At 38.8% G+C, this 20,701-nt stretch overlaps 1 protein-coding gene across 3 annotated transcripts in view; it reads right to left on the reverse strand.

The window, feature by feature from the left end:
• Window positions 1-446: 446 nt before the first annotated feature.
• The window catches only part of LOC135482297 (DNA-binding protein D-ETS-3-like), a 51,372-nt gene continuing 31,117 nt past the window's right edge, over window positions 447-20,701 (reverse strand). Inside the window, exons 1-4 of one of the 3 annotated variants that reach the window (XM_064762211.1) lie at window positions 19,915-20,278; window positions 4,415-4,955; window positions 2,350-2,421; window positions 447-1,659 (exon numbers count right to left, since the gene is read on the reverse strand). In XM_064762211.1, the coding sequence (XP_064618281.1) occupies window positions 881-1,659; window positions 2,350-2,421; window positions 4,415-4,892 (1,329 nt within the window). In that variant the 5' untranslated portion in view covers window positions 4,893-4,955; window positions 19,915-20,278 and the 3' untranslated portion in view covers window positions 447-880. Of the gene's footprint in view, window positions 1,660-2,349; window positions 2,422-4,414; window positions 4,956-5,222; window positions 5,348-19,914; window positions 20,279-20,701 lie in introns of those variants that run through there. The other 2 variants (XM_064762213.1, XM_064762212.1) reach the window with 2 other exon arrangements.

The following is a 20,701-nucleotide window of genomic DNA, read 5'->3' on the forward strand; positions in this document are numbered from 1 at the left end:
GATCTGGTCACATGACTCAGTTTTCTGATTTGACTTATCTCAATTGTATAACTCAGATTTTTGGAGTCAGTTGACCCAATCTTTTCTCCCAGTCTAGGAGTGCGCAAATGGCCTCCCGAGCGTCAATGGCCATTTACTGTGACCACGAAGGCCTCAACGAACGCTGGGAGTGTGGAGTCTGCTAATTCTTTGCCCCATTGAGGTCGAGGTTGAATCAACCCATGTCAATCTGTTCAAATGACAATCGAAACATCATATATTAACCAGAATATGCTGGTTTTTAAACAATCTTTTACTGTTATTTTACCATCTTTTTATATTATACCACCTCAGAGGTTTTATTCCTGCTAGTTCACTTGATTACTTTAGTTTATCTGGTGAATAGATAAAGTGAAGGCTTGACCATGTGATGAATAAGACAAAGAAACACAGCGTAAACTAAAAAGTAGTTAGTAATATACATATATGTAATATAAGGTAATAACTCTTTGAGCACCGATTTGAAATAACAAAAGGAAATAACCAGTTACTTGTAAGTCAGTACGTCACAGTAACGTGACATTCACCTTTCCAGCTATTTACATGCATATATGCATGGTAACCAGACCATTCGGATATACTGTCAGGCTGTACTTATATATACTAGGTTTCACAATTCTCACATTCGCGCTTGCATAACAAATAATATTTAACAAATTAACCTGATTTAACTGTCAAATCCATGAGACCTTTATATCGCTAGAAATGCACGGAATATGTCTGTACAATTTTGCATCGGCGTTAAGGGTGACTGAGATCTGAATAACATGATATTTCCACACCGATATACAAAAAGCGGAACACATATATGGTTAGAAATACTTCATATGTAGCGTAATTTCTAAAGTTGCTCAAAGGTTACCTGTGAATTCTGGTAACAGTGTGGGATTTCTGGGAAGTCAAAGTCATATTGATAGTCATTAGCCTGGCAAAAGGCGTGAGAGAGGACGAAATTGGACAACTCTTGTGGTAGGTCCTCGGCTGCCAATATCTGGTCGGCTTGCTGGATGCCATAATTGTGGCCAGACCAGGCATCACATTCAGGGGTCACGTGATTAGCCTGATCACACCACGTGTCATATCTGTCATCAACGCGACAAGCCTGGCCCAGTTGGGGAACTGTGTCGTGATTGGTTGGTCTGAAAATGTTTTTTGTTGGGGAAGGGGATGAAGTAGTTAGGACATGATTGGGGGTACTGGGAGCACGGGGTGGTGTGGCGGGGGTACGGGATGGTGTACAAGGGGCGCGGGATGGGTTTGGACTCTCTCTCAAAGCACTGTAAGCCCTTACTTGTGCGAAGAATGCAAAAGGGTCAACGGCATCCGAGTTTCCACCTCTCAAGGCCCTCAGAATGGCTTTGAAATTGAACCGGTAGGTGTAGCGTTTCCCTTGTACCTTAGTCAGTATCAGTTTATCGTAATAGTACCGTAAAGCACGACTCAATTTGTCGTAGTTCATTTTTGGTTTATTTTTGCGAATCCCCCATTTCTTGGCCACTCCTTCTGGGTCGAGCATCTTGAATTCGCCAGCGCTGTCCTCCCAGCGGATGCATGAGGTGTGGATTCCTTCATCAAGTAGTTCCAGGAGAAACTGCCACAGCTGAATCTGTCCTGTGCCGCCTGTAGGAGGACCAAAAACAAGGAATAAATTGACTGGACATATCTTGGTATAATGTGAAACAACCATGTCCCGTTTCACTCAGTGACAATTTATTTCCTCCTGGAATATCAACTATATAGGTGTATGGTATAACATTTATTTAATCGATTGGTGTTTTACGCCATACCCAAGAATATTTCACTTACACGACGATGGTCAACATTATGATGGGAGGAAACTGGGCAGAGTCCAGGGGAAACCCACGATCATCTATAGGCTGCACACGTATAGCCAGAGAGGAAGCCAGCATGAGCTAGACTTGAGCCCACAGCGACCGCTTTGTCATTATGCCGCACTGGCAGGCTACGCAAATCACCACGCAAAGCAAGTTCGAATGGATAAAAAACTGCCGGTTAAAATGGGTATATTAAATGAGGTCCAAGTTACACATATAATAATTTTTATAAGTTGGCCGACCAGTAAACCTCATTCACGTTCATGGTAAATTGGTCGGACTCTGACCAGTGAGGCTAAGGCTAGGTTCCAGCTCACGCATGTTTCTGTGCGGCTTTATTTAAGGAGATTTGTCATGTAGGTTAAATGGAAATGTCCTGAACATTGCGTTAAATACAGATTAGACAAATAAACAAATACGGCATGAATAATTATTGGAGTGAATGGCTTTATGACTGATTACCGCGAAGTCTTACCGGAAAGGGCCTCGGCCAGGGCTTTGCGAACCTCTTCTGGAGACAGAGAATCGATGTAATCCGGCCCGTCATCTGCTCAACAAACATCAAACAAACAAACAACATTAAGAACAGTGCACGTAATGCCTGCAGGCCCCCGTCTTGTGACATCGTCTCTGCAAACTTATATCAAAGAAATCTAAAATAGTCTGCCATGTGTTGCAATCATCCAGAAAAGAGTGCGTGTGTGGATGCTCATCACGTCTACCCGAGTTACCGTTCGGGATTGATGGGAGCGCGTGTATACCACGTGGGTGATCCTCATTCATGCAGGACTAGGGGAGACACAGTGCCTTGCCTAATAAATAATTCATTCTCTTATAAGGTGTAAGATTTTACTGCTATTTATCCAATCATAGTTTTTGCTGACAAAATACGGTAATTAATTTTACGTTCGCTCATAAATAACGGAGATGAAAGTATACCACCATCGTTTGAAAACCGGAAAAGGTATGGCGTTTCTTGGGGGAAAAAATTTCTTATAATTGGTATGACCTGTAAAAAGTGCACCGCAGACCCATGTCATCTTTAAGTGGCACATAAACCGTAAGAGAACGTAGAAGACGAAGAAGACAATTTCCTATGGATAACAACTTCTCTTTTATTTATTTTTACACGTTTGGATGCCGCTACTACTTTTGGCACTTGATAACGATGCCAATATCAAAATCGAAACGTCGTGTAAAAAATAATTAATGACTAAAGAAGTTGTTAATCTCATACTTTTTCGTTGTTCAATTTTCATATCCGTATGTGAGGTCTTGTTCAGTGAAGTGTAGTCTGTTAGCCACGAAAACTATATGTGACAACAGATATAAAGACCTGAAAATTGTGTGTAAATACCTGAAGTGATACATGCTGATGTAAGGACAGGAGAACGTTGTTGCAGGGTCCGCCCTAACAAATAATGTCATAAGAGTAGAGACGCGTTTATAAAGGCCAGGATGATTTTCAGTGCCAATAAACCAATTACAGAGATTTCCTTCTAAGATTTATTCCGGCTCTTTAATTCATACAACAAGCTGACTGGGTGGTAATTGTTCGGTGTGTGAGTGCAGATGAAGTGTGCGGGACAGTTAGACTGTTCCGCTTGGGCACTCTTCTAAGCAGGTAGGTCTGGGTTCAAAGACAGACCCAATTGGCCAGGTAATCGGGTAATACAGTGGCGGTTCGTTTGAACCTGGAATCCGCTCTTACTGATAACAATGACCCTGTCGCCGAAACGCGTGTGTCTTACAAAGTACGCGTTGTTCAGGAAAGTTCAGTACAACATAAGCACTGGTGGTATGTCAGAATAATGACGCTAAAGTTGTCTTATCTGCAATCGCGTCTTTGAAGGTCGACTATTATGTAGACTCTAATTTTTGTGGTTTTGGTGTTTGTGTGAACAAATCTAAATATTCCAATTGACATTATTCTGATTAGGAAATGGTCAACAAGTTTGCACCGAACAACACCGCAGATCTTTGAAAAACGTATTGTTAATGATGCTGTTGGATATGTCGGAGGTAGACGTTTGATGTCTTGGAAAACCATCGGATTATCTTAAGAAGTCCTAAACCGTTTCACACTGTTAGTTGTTGCCGTCATTCCAGGTGTGTCATGGAATGTAAATATTTTAGGTGATGCCATTATCATACGATTACAATTCTTTAATAGCCCAAGACGGTGACAATTCCATTTTTCTTTGGGAAGAAACAAAAGAAGTATTCGTTGTCAAAATTGTAAATCTTTCAATATGAAGAAGTTTTTAAAATTTATTTACACTACTTATGATATGATTTATTGCTGTTTTCTTTTCAAAGCCACGATAACTCATTTACTGATTCAATTGTGATTATTCGCGACGGTTTAATTTTCAATCATTTAGATTACATCTGTAATATGGGATTTTTGAGGAAAGGGACAGGAATATCTTGCGCACAGAAAATATGCACGGATAAAATTAGTACGTATACAATTTTGAGGATTGCTAATGGATAAGAAGGCCACATCGTCTGAGCCATGCTTAAGGACACAAACTTACCTATTTTAGAACAGCAAGATGACTCCCAAAATGTAAGACATTTCGTTTCTTCAAGAGATCCCCAGTCCGCTAGCTGCTGTGGAGAACTGGTGGAATAGTTAGCCGACGAATGGTTGGACCAACTGCCAATCTGCGACTCTGGACTCCCACAAACCGACCTGTCTTCTGGTGGACTGTATTGGGTTTTCTTCAGCTTTAGATGCTCCTCGTACGAGGGTGGGGGTTTATAGGAACAAGGTGGACAGGAGCTGGACGGAGTTCTCCACCTTTGGGGGTTTTGCTGACACGCGGCATTCGGGCAGAGTTGATCGTAGAAAGACTCATCAGTGCTGCAGTCGAAGTCCAGGAGCCGGAGATTGGCATAGTCGGTAACGGATGATGCTCCGTCATCCGAGTCCTGGACCGTGTTGGTTGGAGAGGTGTTGTTGGAGGAGTAAGGATCCAGCGGCGAATACGGGCTCCCGTTAGAGAACAGCATCTTAATATCTCAACCCAGCTTGGAAGAAAATGATCACCACAATCTCAGCACAGAGACGAATGCCTGCAATAATAAATCAAACAACTGAACAATTAATAAGAACCAGAAAAAAGCAATTCGTCAGAAAATAAGCAATTAGAAAATTTATGAGAACCAGAGAAATGCAAATTCATCAGAAAAAAATAAATTCTCAAAATAATAGAGCTAAATTGAGCTCTTTGGGGAAGAACAACTTAACAGAATAATCCATATACTTTGATCATAAGTACTTAACAATGGTAACATTTATGAATTAACGCTGGAAGCTTCGTTCAGACAAAACCGTAGTACCTCGCAATGAAGTAAGCGGGTTGTGGTGGTACTGTTTCTGATCACGGCCCTGCCTAATATCACGACCTGCTGATTAGGTTACGCCGAGCCTGAGCAGGCTAAGTCTTTAGTCACACTGTGGGTCTATATTAGTGCGTGGCCCTTACTTCCTTGTGTGACTTGTAACATTAGCCCTAGGCCTGCGCAATGATTATGGACAATTACTTCACCGATTCATAACAATTCTCATCCGTTTTGCCTGTCACTATGTTCTTTTATAGAATGGAGTGATACATGCGGTCTCGCAGCCAATCAGTGATGAGCTAATAGAATCTCGCCACACCGACAGCCGTTCAGTTCGAGTCCCGGGAGGAACTGCTTTAGAGCCCCGGCTTATTACTGATATATAAGTAAAGACAGCTAGGGTTAACCGTGAGAAAAACACAATGGTCGTAGCCTTTGGCCATGAAAGCATTGTTATCCTGTGTAGGTTGTACCGAGGAGTCGTGACTCACTTGACTTCGCGAGTTAAGGAAGGCTTGAACGCACCGGAAACCGTGCTCGGCCACTAGAACTGACGTGGACGACTTAATTCAACTCGTCTATAGCCGAGATCTAAATCCGCACCACTCTCCCGCTATTCACAGCGGCTCGGATATACTTGGTATCTGATTCAGCTATAAAATCAAATCAAAGTGACTGTCTGACTGAGCAGAGCATGTGGGAGCCATGATGTCTCTGCGGTTAGCGTTGTTTGTTCCCAGCGTATACACTGAAGCATATGACTAATCATAATGCCACGATTGATACAGGTTTGGAAACTTTCCACACAAACACTAAATTTAAATCTGTCACTTTGTTATATGATACAATCAATCTGGACAGTACACGAGTCTGTCTTCCGCAATGGCCGTCTAGTCGCAATAAATGCAATTCAATGTGAACAGTTTCAATAAAGGTTCATGTAAATTTCAACACCAAAACTCCCTATTACAAGCGACCTAGTAAACATGTTTTAACAACGCCGAGAGGAAGCTAGTACAGCGATAAAAGGGTGCAAACTTAACAAAGGGGAGATAGATGTATAGCTAGATAGTTATATGGTAAAAGAATAATGGTATTGTTCAGAAGAGACATTTGTGGTTTATGAATGCATTAACGGAGATCTGAGTGTGGAGCCTTGGGTCTTGGCAGACTCCTATGCTTGAATGGATCAGACATCGAGGCATATATCAGGAGTTTTTGTTCTGTGGCTATAAAGGCGAAGAAAGAAAAATGAAAACGTGTGTCAAGCAACCCCACCTGCCGTGAGTCGCTGACGACAGAAAGCTATTCTGTGTCACCAAACACAGTCCCTCGTGTTTCAACCGTGTGCGGTCTCCACTGACATTGAAGAATAACTTATACATTATCACACGGCTTTCTGTCGGTGTCTATCACCGCTTTGCTCGCTGTGAGGTGCTGAAGAGTTTGGTGTCAATCTCCAGCGATCATCCAGACAGTTTATCGGAAGTCAAAGACTTGTACCTTTGTGCTGCATTTTAATGCCATCATTTTAATAATCTTCTCAGTAGTTTGAGCACAAACTTGCAGGTGGCCATCTAGCCTATAATTATCTACTTCGTTTAAGTTTTGTTCACCCAAAATGAAACTTATGATAAGGCTTCCTATCGGGCTTGTTTATTTTCCGGATTACGTTAGTAGGTGTAGTTAATACAAATATTTTTATTCAACCCTGACTCGCATGGTTCTCATACATGTATGTGATGTATCGCATAGAGAAAACCAAGTGCAATGTGCTAAACTTACGACTGCACCCTAAATACATGCGAAGGCTTTGGGAAAGAGCAGTTTCGTTGTAAATTGACCGAGCTACCTTCGATAAATAAAGATGGCAAAAATCCTTATTATCGTTAATAGAGATTACACTTTCTTTAAATAATAAAGATGCTGGTGCTGAAATTTGGAGGAAACCTCTGCGGGTTTCGAACCAGCACCAAAATCGAACATCAAGATCTCATCGAACAGTCAAGATCTCATAATTGTTTCTAAGTCCGCTATATAAGGGGTGTATAAATAGATAACAATCGCAGCCTTGGGCATACATAGGGCCGGCATGTAGAGATTATACCCTTCCATTTTAACTTGCATGCCAGTGTTTTTAATTTGCCTGGATAGTATATAAGGACTTCTAGCTGGAACCTCGTTTGAACGTCGGGTTTGCAACATTCTGATAACTTGGAAAACTGATGTTTTGAAGCAGCAAAGTAAACCCTTAGAATATGGCACGTTTCATGAACTCAAATGTTCAGTCTTTGTTTTTGAAATGTTTCCAAGTATTATAAATTATTTGGAACTTCCGTTTCCGGTTTACGGTTGGTCCGCAAATGTTGGCTTTCACACTGACAACGTGACGATACAACTTGGGTACAAATAAGTGTCACAATTATATATATATATATATATATATATATATATATATATATATATATATATATATATATATATATATATATGTATGTATGTATCGATGGGTGATAAGATCGTATGAGACCTGAGTTCAGGAAAATCCTGATCACGACTCAATGACCAACGACCAGGTCATGGAGGCGAAAGAACACCAAGAAATGCAAGTCATCCACACGCGACAGCGCCCTGCAGGCTTTGGTTTATTACCGCAAAAACGTTAGGAACTATCGAGGAGGAATTATCATTCTTTTTTATTGTTTGTTTATTTAATGTAAGTTTGTTTTGAGAGAAATATAACTCGGAAGATCTCGCAATCCGGTTCCCTAAATCTTTTGTGTTGCCGAAACGAGTGTGACTTTTTTATTGTTTTTTCGCCCTTCCTAGCTCTTAATATTGACGCGGCTAGCTCAGTCATCGCTGAATGCACTTGACCTAATGTACGAATTATGTTTTGGGGAAAACATAAACAACATAGTTCATCAGAAGAGTCAACAAACTATAGCCTGTTGATTAAAAACATTCGATAGAACCTCTGTGAACTCTAGGGTTAAAAGCAGTGCTTACACTCGCAGCCGTACCAGACGTATCATTCGACGGCGCCTGCTTCCCGACCAATCACAATCCACCTTTCAGTTCCTGGTCCAATGATAGCGCCGTCCAGAGGGACCAGTTCGTACTAGCCATCCGCCGGCATGTGACTGTCGTGGGTTTGTGTACGAGTGTGTGCAAATGTTGCTGCCGGCGATGAGAGGGTCAGTGAGCTGCATCGTTGAGGAAGTGTCGTATAAGATGGTTACTGAGGAACCTCTCAGTGTCTACCCTGAGGGAATCATGTCTTCATTAGCTTTTGATATGCATTTTATCCTTGAAGCAACCGACATGGGTGAACATTACTACAACGTGCTTAAAAACAGGACTGTGGGCATGGGGTAAATCAAATTAAAAAGATGATCACCTTTGATAACTTCGCTGATGATTAAACCTCTTGGCCCGCTTTTGCGAAGCCCTCCTAACATCATACGTAACTGCCATGTCAATCGGCGCTGTAGACATTACGTTGTCATGCTATTTCCGTGCTTACAGTATTAAGACAGCTGTCCACAAGTTGTTTTTGCTCGACTAGAACACACAGAACTATGGCAAGCACGCTGTGTTACAGTTACAAAATCTCTCAACTGATCGCTGAAAAAGTTACACAATTTCATACTTGGTCACTGTAAAAATAGCAAAATTTCATATCTGGTCATTGTAAAAGATGCAAAATCTTACATTTGGTCACTGTAAAACTGACAAAATCTCATATTTGGTCACTGTAAAATTTACAAAATCATATATTTAATCACTGTAAACCTACAGAATCTCATATATGGTCACTGTAAAACCTACAAAATCTCATATTTTGTCACTGTAAAACTTACAAAATCTCTTATTAAGTCACTATAAGTTACAAAATCTCATATTTAGTCACTAAACTTACAGAATCTCTTATTAAGTCACTGTAAAAGTTACAAAATCTCTAACTTAATCTCTGCAAAAGTTAAAAAATGTCATCACGGTAATATACACTCCGGTGAAACAATTCTGTTTGTCTACTCATAACGTAAGTCGACATTAGTAAACGCATGTAGTACTGTATAGGCTGCTATGTGTAATTTAAAGTAAAATAATTTAGCAGAATTGTTTCTTTTTATTAACAGCTGACTGTATAAAAGAATAAGTCTAACGATCAAGACAAGCTTATTCACTTCAAACGTCTCAGTGTCATTATCACATTACCATTCAAGCAGAATTGACAGACCTGAAACTAACACTAAAGATGATTGGGACATTGCGCACTACTGCAAGGAGGTTAACACAGATCGCTGGTGACATTTACCTATTAGCCTTCAGAAGCATCTACAATTTGACAGCACTTTAGTCGCTTCTTTTTTTAACTAGAAGCTTGAGGGATATTAGATTTTTTGAAATAAGTTAACAAGTTCAACTTCTGACCTTATTAGTTAAGCGTGACCACGACAGAAAAGAAGGTGTTACAACTGCATCTTTATATAAAGTAAATGAAGCAAGTAATTGGTGGCGCCATATACATTCCACTGATACTGGGTTAGAAAGTGTACATCATTACTTCACTGCAGCAAGGGCAGGCCCACAGGTGCGAAAAAAATGTAAAAAAAAAAGATATTCCTTTGAACTTTTCTTTAATCTTTGAAATTCAGGTGTCAGCGGAATTAACGTTATTTTCTTCAGTTTCTAATATGAGGAGAAAAGTGCAATAAATTATAAGATGTAATAAATGCCTGAAGCAATAGTTTTTAAATCCTTTCAAAACTTTGCTGTCACTTTTGAAAAACTTATCCTGCAAGGAAAAGCGGAGTCATGGTGCAATTACTAAATGTTGGGGGAAAGAACCAGCTTAATGAACCTGGGATAGCGTAAGATTGTGGTCGACAGGTCGCTGAGGGCAGGCTGCATACGGTGAGGCTGACCCCACACCGTGGTGTCTACCCTCCTTCATGCATGTTACACCTGTTTGGTTGGGTGGTCTGCAGTCTTAGTCACACTTAGGTACTTATCGGATTCAGCAGGTGGTGAGGTGTTAAGATCATGTTACACAGACAATATTACAGCATTCGTTTATTTTCTATGAAGCCGTTAAAACTTTGAAAAGAATTTTATTCTTGGGTCAAGCAATGCAGAACATCCCTGCGACAATACGCTTCTTGCGTCGTCAACGTAAAAGTTCGAGAATTCTGGATAAAGAGACACTAGTAGAGCTTTGGGCCATTTCAAATTTGGATAGACTGTGAGGAATTACGATGTAGTTCTTACCTTTATCTGAAAAACAAGAACTTCTAAACAAAGAAGAACGAAAATGTTTAATTTTATTTCTCACGATGCGTGTTCCTAATCACACGAAATGGCTGATAGTAATTCAGCACCGAATGAAATGTGGAATCAAAACGTTATGATCCTTAACTGACATACATTGCCTGTACACCAGACTATCCCATACTCGACAGTTAAATCCATGATAAAACAGATTTTAGCTTAACGTGTATTTTACCCTCCGACACTCTGCGTTCCTCATCGACAGTACAGTAGCAGTAGTGGATTGAATGCGTGTTCTGCATTCCACATAATCCACACAGAACCCTCTTTCTTCGATTTTAACAATTTTTTTGCACATAAGTAGTATAAATCCATTGATGACTACTTATACATTCCGGAAGCGAGGACCACACAAGCGCAGGCTCGCACTTAAAACTAACACTTATAGACTCCAAAAGTTCGAAGGTGAAGCGTCTCAAAGGTCATGATGGTCAGCCTAATGGCGTAAACAGAACAGAAAAAAAAACATGCGGAGTGCCTGCTATTGTTTACATTACATAATCTTTGATACTGGGAATTGACTGTTTCGAATAAAGCGTTTTCTTGCTGCAGCCTTTGGAATGTGGCTAGCTAAATTGCGGCAGAATGTCGGTGCTATAATCTATGTACGTACCTCATTGCGGCCGTATAAGTGAAACATTTATCAGCATGGCGTTAAATACGAATGAAATAAATAAGTAAATAAATATTAAATGCCTAGTGCTAGCCTTTATCATATCGAAGCTGCGCTCTGATGTACCTCCGTTATAAGCCCTAAGTAACGGCTATTAGATAAGTTATTTTGCCTGTGGTAGGCGGTCTTTCGCTGTCCAGATGGCCTTTATAAACAATGTCCCTGTTGTCTTTTTATAACTTTGAGGATTTGCCTGCGTGGGGAAATCATATTACCTGATACTACACAAAAGGTTCGTAAAAGAGTGGAGACAAGTGACAACAGAAATAAAAATTAAAAATGCAACATCAAGGGGGCGAACTCCGACTCCTCGCAGTGTCCAAGGCAGACAAATCAAACATGTCTGGGTGAGCATACTCCCCGGCATATATTCGCTGTGAACACAGTAAACTTGAGCATGAACTCGTGGAGAAAATGATATGAGCGATAATAAAGAACAAAGTGGTTAAAAATGCACAATGGGGTGATTATTTTTCAAGGTTGAGATATTATAATCGACGCATTGTTGATAACTTCCGCTTAATTCCCCGAGCTGTTAGCTCGAGCGGCGCGGGACGAACATCCGGTTGACACGTCACAAAATCAACATTCGGATGGTGGCACCTCGTCTACTCAACCAGTGAGAAAGTTTTGAAAAAATGTTGAAAACAAAGACATCGTTGTTGCAATTCCATTGTCTTTCTGTTTTGTTTACTGAAAAGGGTTCACGACCAGGGGAGACTTCTTCTTATCTGATCTCGACAATGGCGCTGTTCATCTTACCCCTCATCGAGAACATTGTGTCAACTAGCTCCCAGTCATGCTAATTTATAACTGTCTAATTAAAATTTATCGGCGCGATTAGAAACTCATTCATATTTACTGTTCCCCGAGGTAAGCATCGCACTACAGTCGCGTGTCGAGTACACACTATAGATATCTAGCAATTAACCCCCCCTACAAACAAAACACAATCCGCATGTGTTTTTTTTATAAGCACGACAATATTACCTAAATATGTAGTGATTTGTGGCAAAAAGAAAATAAATGACATTTCCATTATTAATGTAAAATAAATTCGTGACATTAGTCTATTAACTATGACCCGTTATTTTCATAATTCAGAACAGAATATTTCCGGGTTACACTCTTTGTTTCTAACAGGGGTCGGGCATTATTAGCACGTTTAGAGGGTTTTTGAAGAAGATACCGATAGGGCTAAGTCTTTAATAACGGCAGTCGAAGCGAATTCAGCTATGAAATACCCCATAAAAATAGTCCTTCGCTAGCTAGTTGAAAATTTACCCTAATGTACTTTGTTTAGTTTTGACTGATATGAAGGTCAATAAGTCATCATCTGCGAGTGGTTGTCCATAAGAGGAGCTCTTAGTATTTGGTGACATTCAACTAACTTTCTCATTTGAATAAATCTCGTCCTATACCTCTGTTAAAAATTAATTTAGTACAACATTATATCAGCGCGGTTAAATTTTAACCCGTCCAAGTATTAGTATAGTACCGCTTTGCTATTTCTACCTGTATAAAATGTAAAAAATGATACCAACACGTACGTAACAATGTAAAACGTGGCATGCCTAGGTATGGTATATAGTCATTGCCATTACACAGAAATACACAGATGTAGGCCTGTCCTTACAGAAATACAACGTTGTTGACATAGGCATATATACTAGAACTTATGATATCAAAAGTGAAATATTCTTAAGTACGGTGTAAAACACCAATCAAATAAATAAATAAATATAGACAGAATATGGAAGGAATATATCCACCTTCACTGGATCAGTTTTAAAGAAACTATACACACTGTTCAAATGGTACATTCTACTTATTGGTACAGATACCACAACTGCCTTTCCCATAGACGTTAAGACAAGACGAATCATTCAAATTTTGTCATATATAAATATTCTTACTTGGATAGCAAAAATCAATCAAAGACACAAGTTATTATGAGAACAACTATAGTGTGTCAAGGGTATTCCATCAAATTCAATCTTTCAGCCATCATCTGAAACTGTCGAGTGCTTCTCCTTGAACGAATTAACCCTATTTTTTTATTTCAAATACCTTCTTACAGCTGGTGGATTTGTTGAATGTTGTTTTGGAAAATGATCTTGCCATTATTGACCAGGCTGAAACACAAATGACGACTGGTATACGAATGTCTGTGGACGTCCAAATCCAGGGACTTATCAAACATAATACTTCACAGCATACGCATACGCTTCAATTGACGGCGATTAAATAAAAATCTCTTTTTTACGATCGGTATAGGAATATCGGGGTTGATGCGAACATTGCGAACATTCTCTGGTTTAGAAATTGCGGACATCTAGCACACGCCCCGAATTATTGAAGCCAGACGCACCGTATGAATACACGAATCAGGGTTCAAACTGATTGTTGTTTAACGTCATATGCTCAAGAACTGATTCGGATTGCTAATGTTTCGTAAAGGACAAGTGTCATTTTAAATTCGCCCTTCAACATTTGGAGACAATTCAACATTTTCTACATATCTGCACTCCTAATGGCCTGCATGTAATGTTGGCATTGTTTTGAAACTACTAAAACATCACATATTAGGATGTAAATTTGTTTTGAAGAAAATCATGTTTAATTTAATCACGTTCATGGTTACCGATGAGGAATGTTGGTTATTTACCATGCTACGTTATAATGTATATATCAATCTTAAAAATCTCAACAGTCATTCCCAAACAATGGTGAAATAAAGCACTGGGCGAAACAGTCAAATCGCGTCTTGTATTACAGAAAACCTTAATGCATTGCACTATTCGACTTATTTTACCAATACAACAGTATAGGTGTCGTGTGAAAACCTAATACATGGCGTTATTTGACTGATTTTGCCAATACAACAGTATAAGTGTCGTGTGAAAACCTTAACACATGGGGCTATTTGATTGATTTTGCCAATACAACAGTATAGGTGTCGTGTGAAAACCTTAAATACATGGCGTTATTTGACTGATTTTGCCAACACAACAGATATTTGTCGTGTGAAAACCTTAATACATGGCGCTATTTGACTGATTTTGCCAACACAACAGTATAGGTGTCGTGTGAAAACTTAATACATGGCGCTATTTGACTGATTTTGCCAACACAACAGAATATTTGTCGTGTGAAAACCTTTGCACATGGGGCTATTTGACTGATTTTGCCAATACAACAGTATAGGTGTCGTGTGAAAACCTTGACACATGGCGCTATTTGACTGATTTTGCCAACACAACAGTATAGGTGTCGTGTGAAAACCTTAATACATGGCGCTATTTGACTGATTTTGCCAACACAACAGTAATAGGTGTCGTGTGAAAACCTTAAACTTCATGTGGCTTCATGTATGTATAATTTCAATAAAACGTCTATTCACAAGCAGTGAACCTATTTTGCTCAGCTATACATAAGGTGACAAACTTTAGGTCGCAAGTGTGCCATTTACCGGCTATATACTGGAGTATAATCATCATCTTACTTGTTTAATACCCGCGGGTGGATGTACATTTGGATATCAGAATTCAGACTGACTACGCACTCTTGCGCAAAACTAATGTCACAATTAAACACACTGATAACAAAGTTCAGGGTATGTTAGACTAAGCTGTTTATCTCATGCTCTTGGTCACGCATAAAGGTCAATTGCAGCATGGTGCGCATGTCCACAAAATCTTCCTTCTTTTGACACCTGGGGTATGTGTTTTACGGTGAATATAACGAACTACAGATAGCTAGGTATACAACGTAATGGAGCAGTTGTGTTGATTCTAAATGAGGTATCTGGAAAAGGTAAGCAGGTAAAACTAGTATTAAAAGTTACCTGGGGCAGATCCACTATTGTGCAATACGCCATATATACTTATTGTCCACGACTCTAAAAACAGATGAATTTTGAATGATACGACGAAGATACTTTTGTGTATGTACTGTAAAGGGTAACGGGGTAGAATTGACGAGAAAGCTACATCAGAGTTTTACTATAAATAACGGGCAGATGCACCAGAGATGGCATAATAAAACTGTTCCACAATCGCTCCTAAAACCCCATTCATATTCTATGGCGTGAATATCAAGTATTTTTCTATTACATAACAATTAGCCGTGTAACTCGACACTGTACTCAAACAACCTCGAAAGCAGTAGGTACCCACAAACTTTACAAACACGTCTTTTTTTGTCAGTGTATATTTTCAGGACACTGTTAAACTATATAAGGTCATTAGGTGCATATACGGCACAGAAAGACACGGTCTAGTTATCTTGTGCCGTGTATGCTACGCTGATGATTTTAAGTAAAGGCACTGTGTGTTTTTGTGTAGCGCGAGTACAAGTCAACCCATAGGTGAGGAAACACACACCCATTATCTACATTAAGGCAGGGCTTTTATTTATATGTTATATTGTAACATTTCTGAGAAGATCAACTTGTTATATCTTCATCACAAAAAGTATCTCCGTTTACATGCTAACTGAAAACATTCTGTAAACAGCAATAACATGTTTTAATTACGCCGTATATGAAAATAAAAGCATTAAAACAGCGTATCCCAAAGTTCACATTATATTACACTGAAATGAAAATGTTTCTTTCATAAATCCAAGCAAAAAGGAAAACTTAGCTGACAATATAAGGTTGTTGTTTTTTTTCTCTTTCACAACTTTTCTTATGATAGGCTACTCCCAGTATGTAACTACACCAATACAGAGCCAGAAAACGTTATATGCCTTATGTGGGACATAGGTCTAAACATCACGCACTTAAACCATACTGACAGAAATCTGTTTGACTGGTCTTTTACTCTCTCCTCAAGAATGTTCCACTTACACGTCGGCGGCCAGCATTATGGTGGGAGGAAACCGGGAAGAGCCCGGGGAAAAACAATGACAGAAATTAAATGTTCAGGGCTGTACACTCTTGTTTAATTAATTTCTTCGCAATTATTTCATTCTTGTGTGCATGGTTCATGTCGATTTAAACTAATACGTACCATGTGCCGCAATGATTTGCGCATGCACTCTTTTAAAAGAGTTTAGTATAATTAAAAAGTGCTTAACAGAGTGAATTGAGTAGACCTATGTACACGACAGCATTTCAATTTAGACCCAATATACCTATTATGTGCCGCCATGATTTGCGCATGTAGTAAAAGAGTTAAGTATTGAGTATAAGAGCTTATTTGACAGAAACTCAAGCATCATCTGTCGTTAAATGGCACCAGGACTTAATTTATCGGTATAGTATAGGTTTAGATCACAGTGACAAATCAGGAACGTTTTGGAAATAATCTTTCTAAAAGGAAGTTATTCCTCTTTCCAAAACATTAGATATCCTTCGAAAAATAACACAAATGCTAACACAAGTATTTTTGTGTTATTCAATTCACCACGTATATATGAGAATAACAAATTGATTCTGAATTTTTAAATGTGTCGTTTTAAGCCGTATTATTTATTTCGGCCGATTTCCTATCTTCTCCACAATCATTAAAAATATATATCACTAGATTAGGGATTTCACTGGCTTTTCACCTCAAGGACTGCACCCTTGTTTTTCACGTGCAGGCAATCGCTCGACGCTACCATGCACCTTATATTGGATATATCTTGAATTTTACCTTCCTGTAACTAGTATGATGTCGTTACATTATGTCAGTATACATAATTTTTCCAGAAAAATAATTTTTCTGGTCATCACCTTCCAGATCATAAAATAATAAAAGTATTTTTTTTCAATGTCGCGCTTTTATTTACTAGTTCCCGATCAACACCGTTTTCAAATATTCGATATGGGTGTAAAGATAATATATCTATAATGTTTATACACATAAAACTATCAAATGTTACCATGTGAACTCCTCTGAGGTATTTAAATGACAAAGCCCTTATAAGCCACAATGATGCATCTCTGGGCATTTCAAGGCATCTATATATTAAGGTTAAACAACAACGATGTTTTGGGGATAAAGTTTAAATACATGTGCGTTTCCTCAAAAACAAATGCAAACATTATTCTCTTTGACAGAATACAGTTCTGCTTTAAAACAAATAAGCACGATATCTTACAAGAAGCAAAGTTGTTTTGCAGGTTTAAATACATTTCTTGAAAAATAAATGCAATTTATTATTTTATAAATTCATTTATTTACTTTTTACGTCGTACTCAAGAATATTGCACTTATACGACGGCGGACAGCATTATTGTGGGACGAAACCTGGAAGAGCCAGGGGGAAACCCACGACCATCCGTAGGTTGAATTTTGTTTTAAAACAAGTGGGCACAATCTCATTTGTAATATTCATCATAACTTGCACTAGTTCGTCATTAACGTCATCGTTAATAACTGAAGACAAGATGTATTTTTAAACAAGGTAATGGACAAACTAATGAAATATACATTGCATGCTCTTATTAGTGAATTATTTTACTTTAGCATTTAAATTCATTATACATTTTTATTTACGATGGACCTCAATGTGTGCATTGAGACAAATGTTCTATTTCCTTAATAATAATAGATTAGGTAAGTTGATGTGTTTGCAAGTGACCGGATATTACCTTTTTTGCTATATAAATACGCATAAAATGCAAAAATTGACTAATTGCCTTTTTGTATAAAAAACCTGTTTCTTGAAACTGGAAAAAATACAGTAAATACTTACACATTAAAAGTGTTGTTATGATATACAAAAAGGAATGTAAAGTCATGTAACATATATAGGAAGAAGAAGAAAAAGATTTTATAAAATGGAATCTCTTTTGCAGTATTAAATTCCGTCTTTAGCTTTGCATTGCATCTGATACAAACGTTTATTAACATAGAAAATACGAGTTGCGACATTGACCTGTTTCGATCAGAGTAAATTTCTGCAGCGTGAGAAAATGTCTAGAGAAAACACATGTATTAAATAAGAGAAGATTTTTGTTTGTTTGGAATCAGAAATAATCATGTCACTGAAAAATTGCGATTAGACTTTGCCGATTTTGATTAAAACATAGAAATGTCCACTCATGCTGTCAAATATTTCTACATATTTCTGATCTTGTTTTTGAAAAAATAGAACAATTGTGGACAGCTATAAATGGGTAATAACAGAGTTGTGATCGAAATTCCGAAAGCGACCATAAATAAAACCTACTGTTATTGTTACTTTTCATGCGGGTATAATTTGTCATTATAACGATGCAGAATTATTCTCTGATAAATATGGCTAAAATAGCTGACCAACGCAATAATGGGTGTCGATGGGTGCGAAATGTTCAAAATATGCAAATTTACAATCCATGTTAAATGTAACAAACATGAGAACAGACCAGAGAAATCTTTACACAAGGTGTGCTCAGTATTTTCCAAACCTTTTTGATTAGATGAATGCATGCCACGGAGCAATGCTACTGCTTAGTACATCTTAAAACGCTATGTAGACAAGGACACTCAGCTCCTCCACGCCGCCCCCCTCCCCCACACAAATGCCCTTAATATATATTAAAGATGCGACATGTTCTGGTAAATGGTGCTAGTGTGGATATTCTGAGAATTGTTCTTGAGGGTTGTTTTTTGTTTTAAATTCCCCTCATGGAATCAAATGGTTGCCTTTCTAATATTTAAAATTTAAAATGTTGGGTTAGAATTAACTGTTAAGTACACAATGATTTGTAGGTCAAAAATATTTCACTATCATCGATTTCTGAAAACAGATAAATGTACACAGATGGCACACGATATTTCAAAATACCTACTGTCCGGAATTTGTTTAAAATTCAGAAGAGCGCTTAAACGCATTTACCTTTCTCGTCTGTAATTCTGACTAAATTTGCTTGCTATAATATGCAATATTTAAAATGTTAAATATCATGGAATTTAATTGTTCGTTGTAATGTGCTGAACGAAAATCGTCATCATATCGATACATGGAAAATGTGTAAGGCAACACAGATGACACCAGGAGTTAAGAAGCGTCGACTCTCTGGAATTTGTCCACAGAAAAGTAGAGTTCTTAAACATATTTACGTTGAAGTTTGTAGTTCTGACCAAATCTGTTCAAAATTAATCATTATCTGTTTCTGAAGCTGTAAGTCAGTAGGGTTGTGAGGAACCTGACGAACAACAGATGTAGTTACTCGGAGGGTTGTCAGGTACCTGACGAACAACGGATGTCCCTGCTCGCAATTTCCCGGTTTTCTCCACCCCAAAAACCTAACTGCCATCAGATCTGACGTAAAGCTCAACCAAATAAATAAATAACTTTGTTGCTCATGAACGTTAGTAGACAGCGTGGTGTCATATCAACAAAATTATTCGGCAACTGGTTATATCAGCAAAGGAAATTTACTTCAGAAGCAAACTAATGCTTCTACAAAACACAAACAATAGCCAGACAATTCTGGTGATTGCAACCCTTGTTAGATTGCTTGTGGTTGGCTGTTTCCAGGAGCAAATAAAACCAGACGTACCTTTGACCTTACGCAGGCACGATCGAAAACAAAGCCATGGGAATAGAGTGCATAGACAGACTGGGTCTAGATTGTTGTTTGCACGATTAGATATAGAAACCTATTTTGATACAAGTCATTTCAAGACAATGGCAGGGCAATCAAGGGCAATAGTTAAGTATAAAACTTTGCTTAGGCTGCTTTTAGGATTGTTTTGTACTTACGCCTTGAAGAGAAGTTGAAACGCCTGGTAGAGGGTCAAAACACTGAAGTGGCGCTAACTTTATGTTAATGTCCCAACAAATGTATTCAAAATGGTGGTCGCCGTCTGTCTTTTGATTTGCTGTCCTCTGTCTGCAGCCTCAAACTAACACATGTGGAGATGTCTTAGACCAATTCCTCAAAGGCTCCTGTCACGATGCGGGAGTTGGAGCAGATGTAGCCGGGTACATTCAGATAGACGTTGTTGTATTGTAATCGATTTGCCAGCTCACGGATGTGGTAACATAGCGCGGACTTGTGAGAAGACAAGCCGATATGAGGTGACAGACATATGTACACTTAGCAGTCAATCAAAACAATACGCCTTCAGGCTTCAGGGATCAGTCGGTCTTCGGCTAGAAGAGCTCTATGTGCACCAGCAACTGATGAATTGTGCGGGGGTGGCAGTACAAGTCTAGTGATTATATATTTATAAACAAGGGGCTTTTCTGAACTCTAAGAGTGGCCTGACCAACCTGCCGCGAATACAATTTCGCTAACTAGCACGCATGCGCAGATAGGCCTCCTACTCACTGCAGGAAAACCACAGCTTCCGGTACGCCTGGGAACAGAGAGGCAACGTTTAACTCAGAGTCTATAGATACTAACTTTGTGAGCTATTCAACACCTGCACTTTAGGCCGCCAGGTTTATATTTACACATCCCTGGCAATGTCTGAGTCAGACTGTTTTTTCTAGTTGATAAATAAGAGGGCTAACTCAATAACTACGCTGACTCCCATTGTTCATT

This window comes from Liolophura sinensis, chromosome 1 (assembly GCF_032854445.1).
Source record: "Liolophura sinensis isolate JHLJ2023 chromosome 1, CUHK_Ljap_v2, whole genome shotgun sequence".
NCBI classification, from domain to species: domain Eukaryota; kingdom Metazoa; phylum Mollusca; class Polyplacophora; order Chitonida; family Chitonidae; genus Liolophura; species Liolophura sinensis.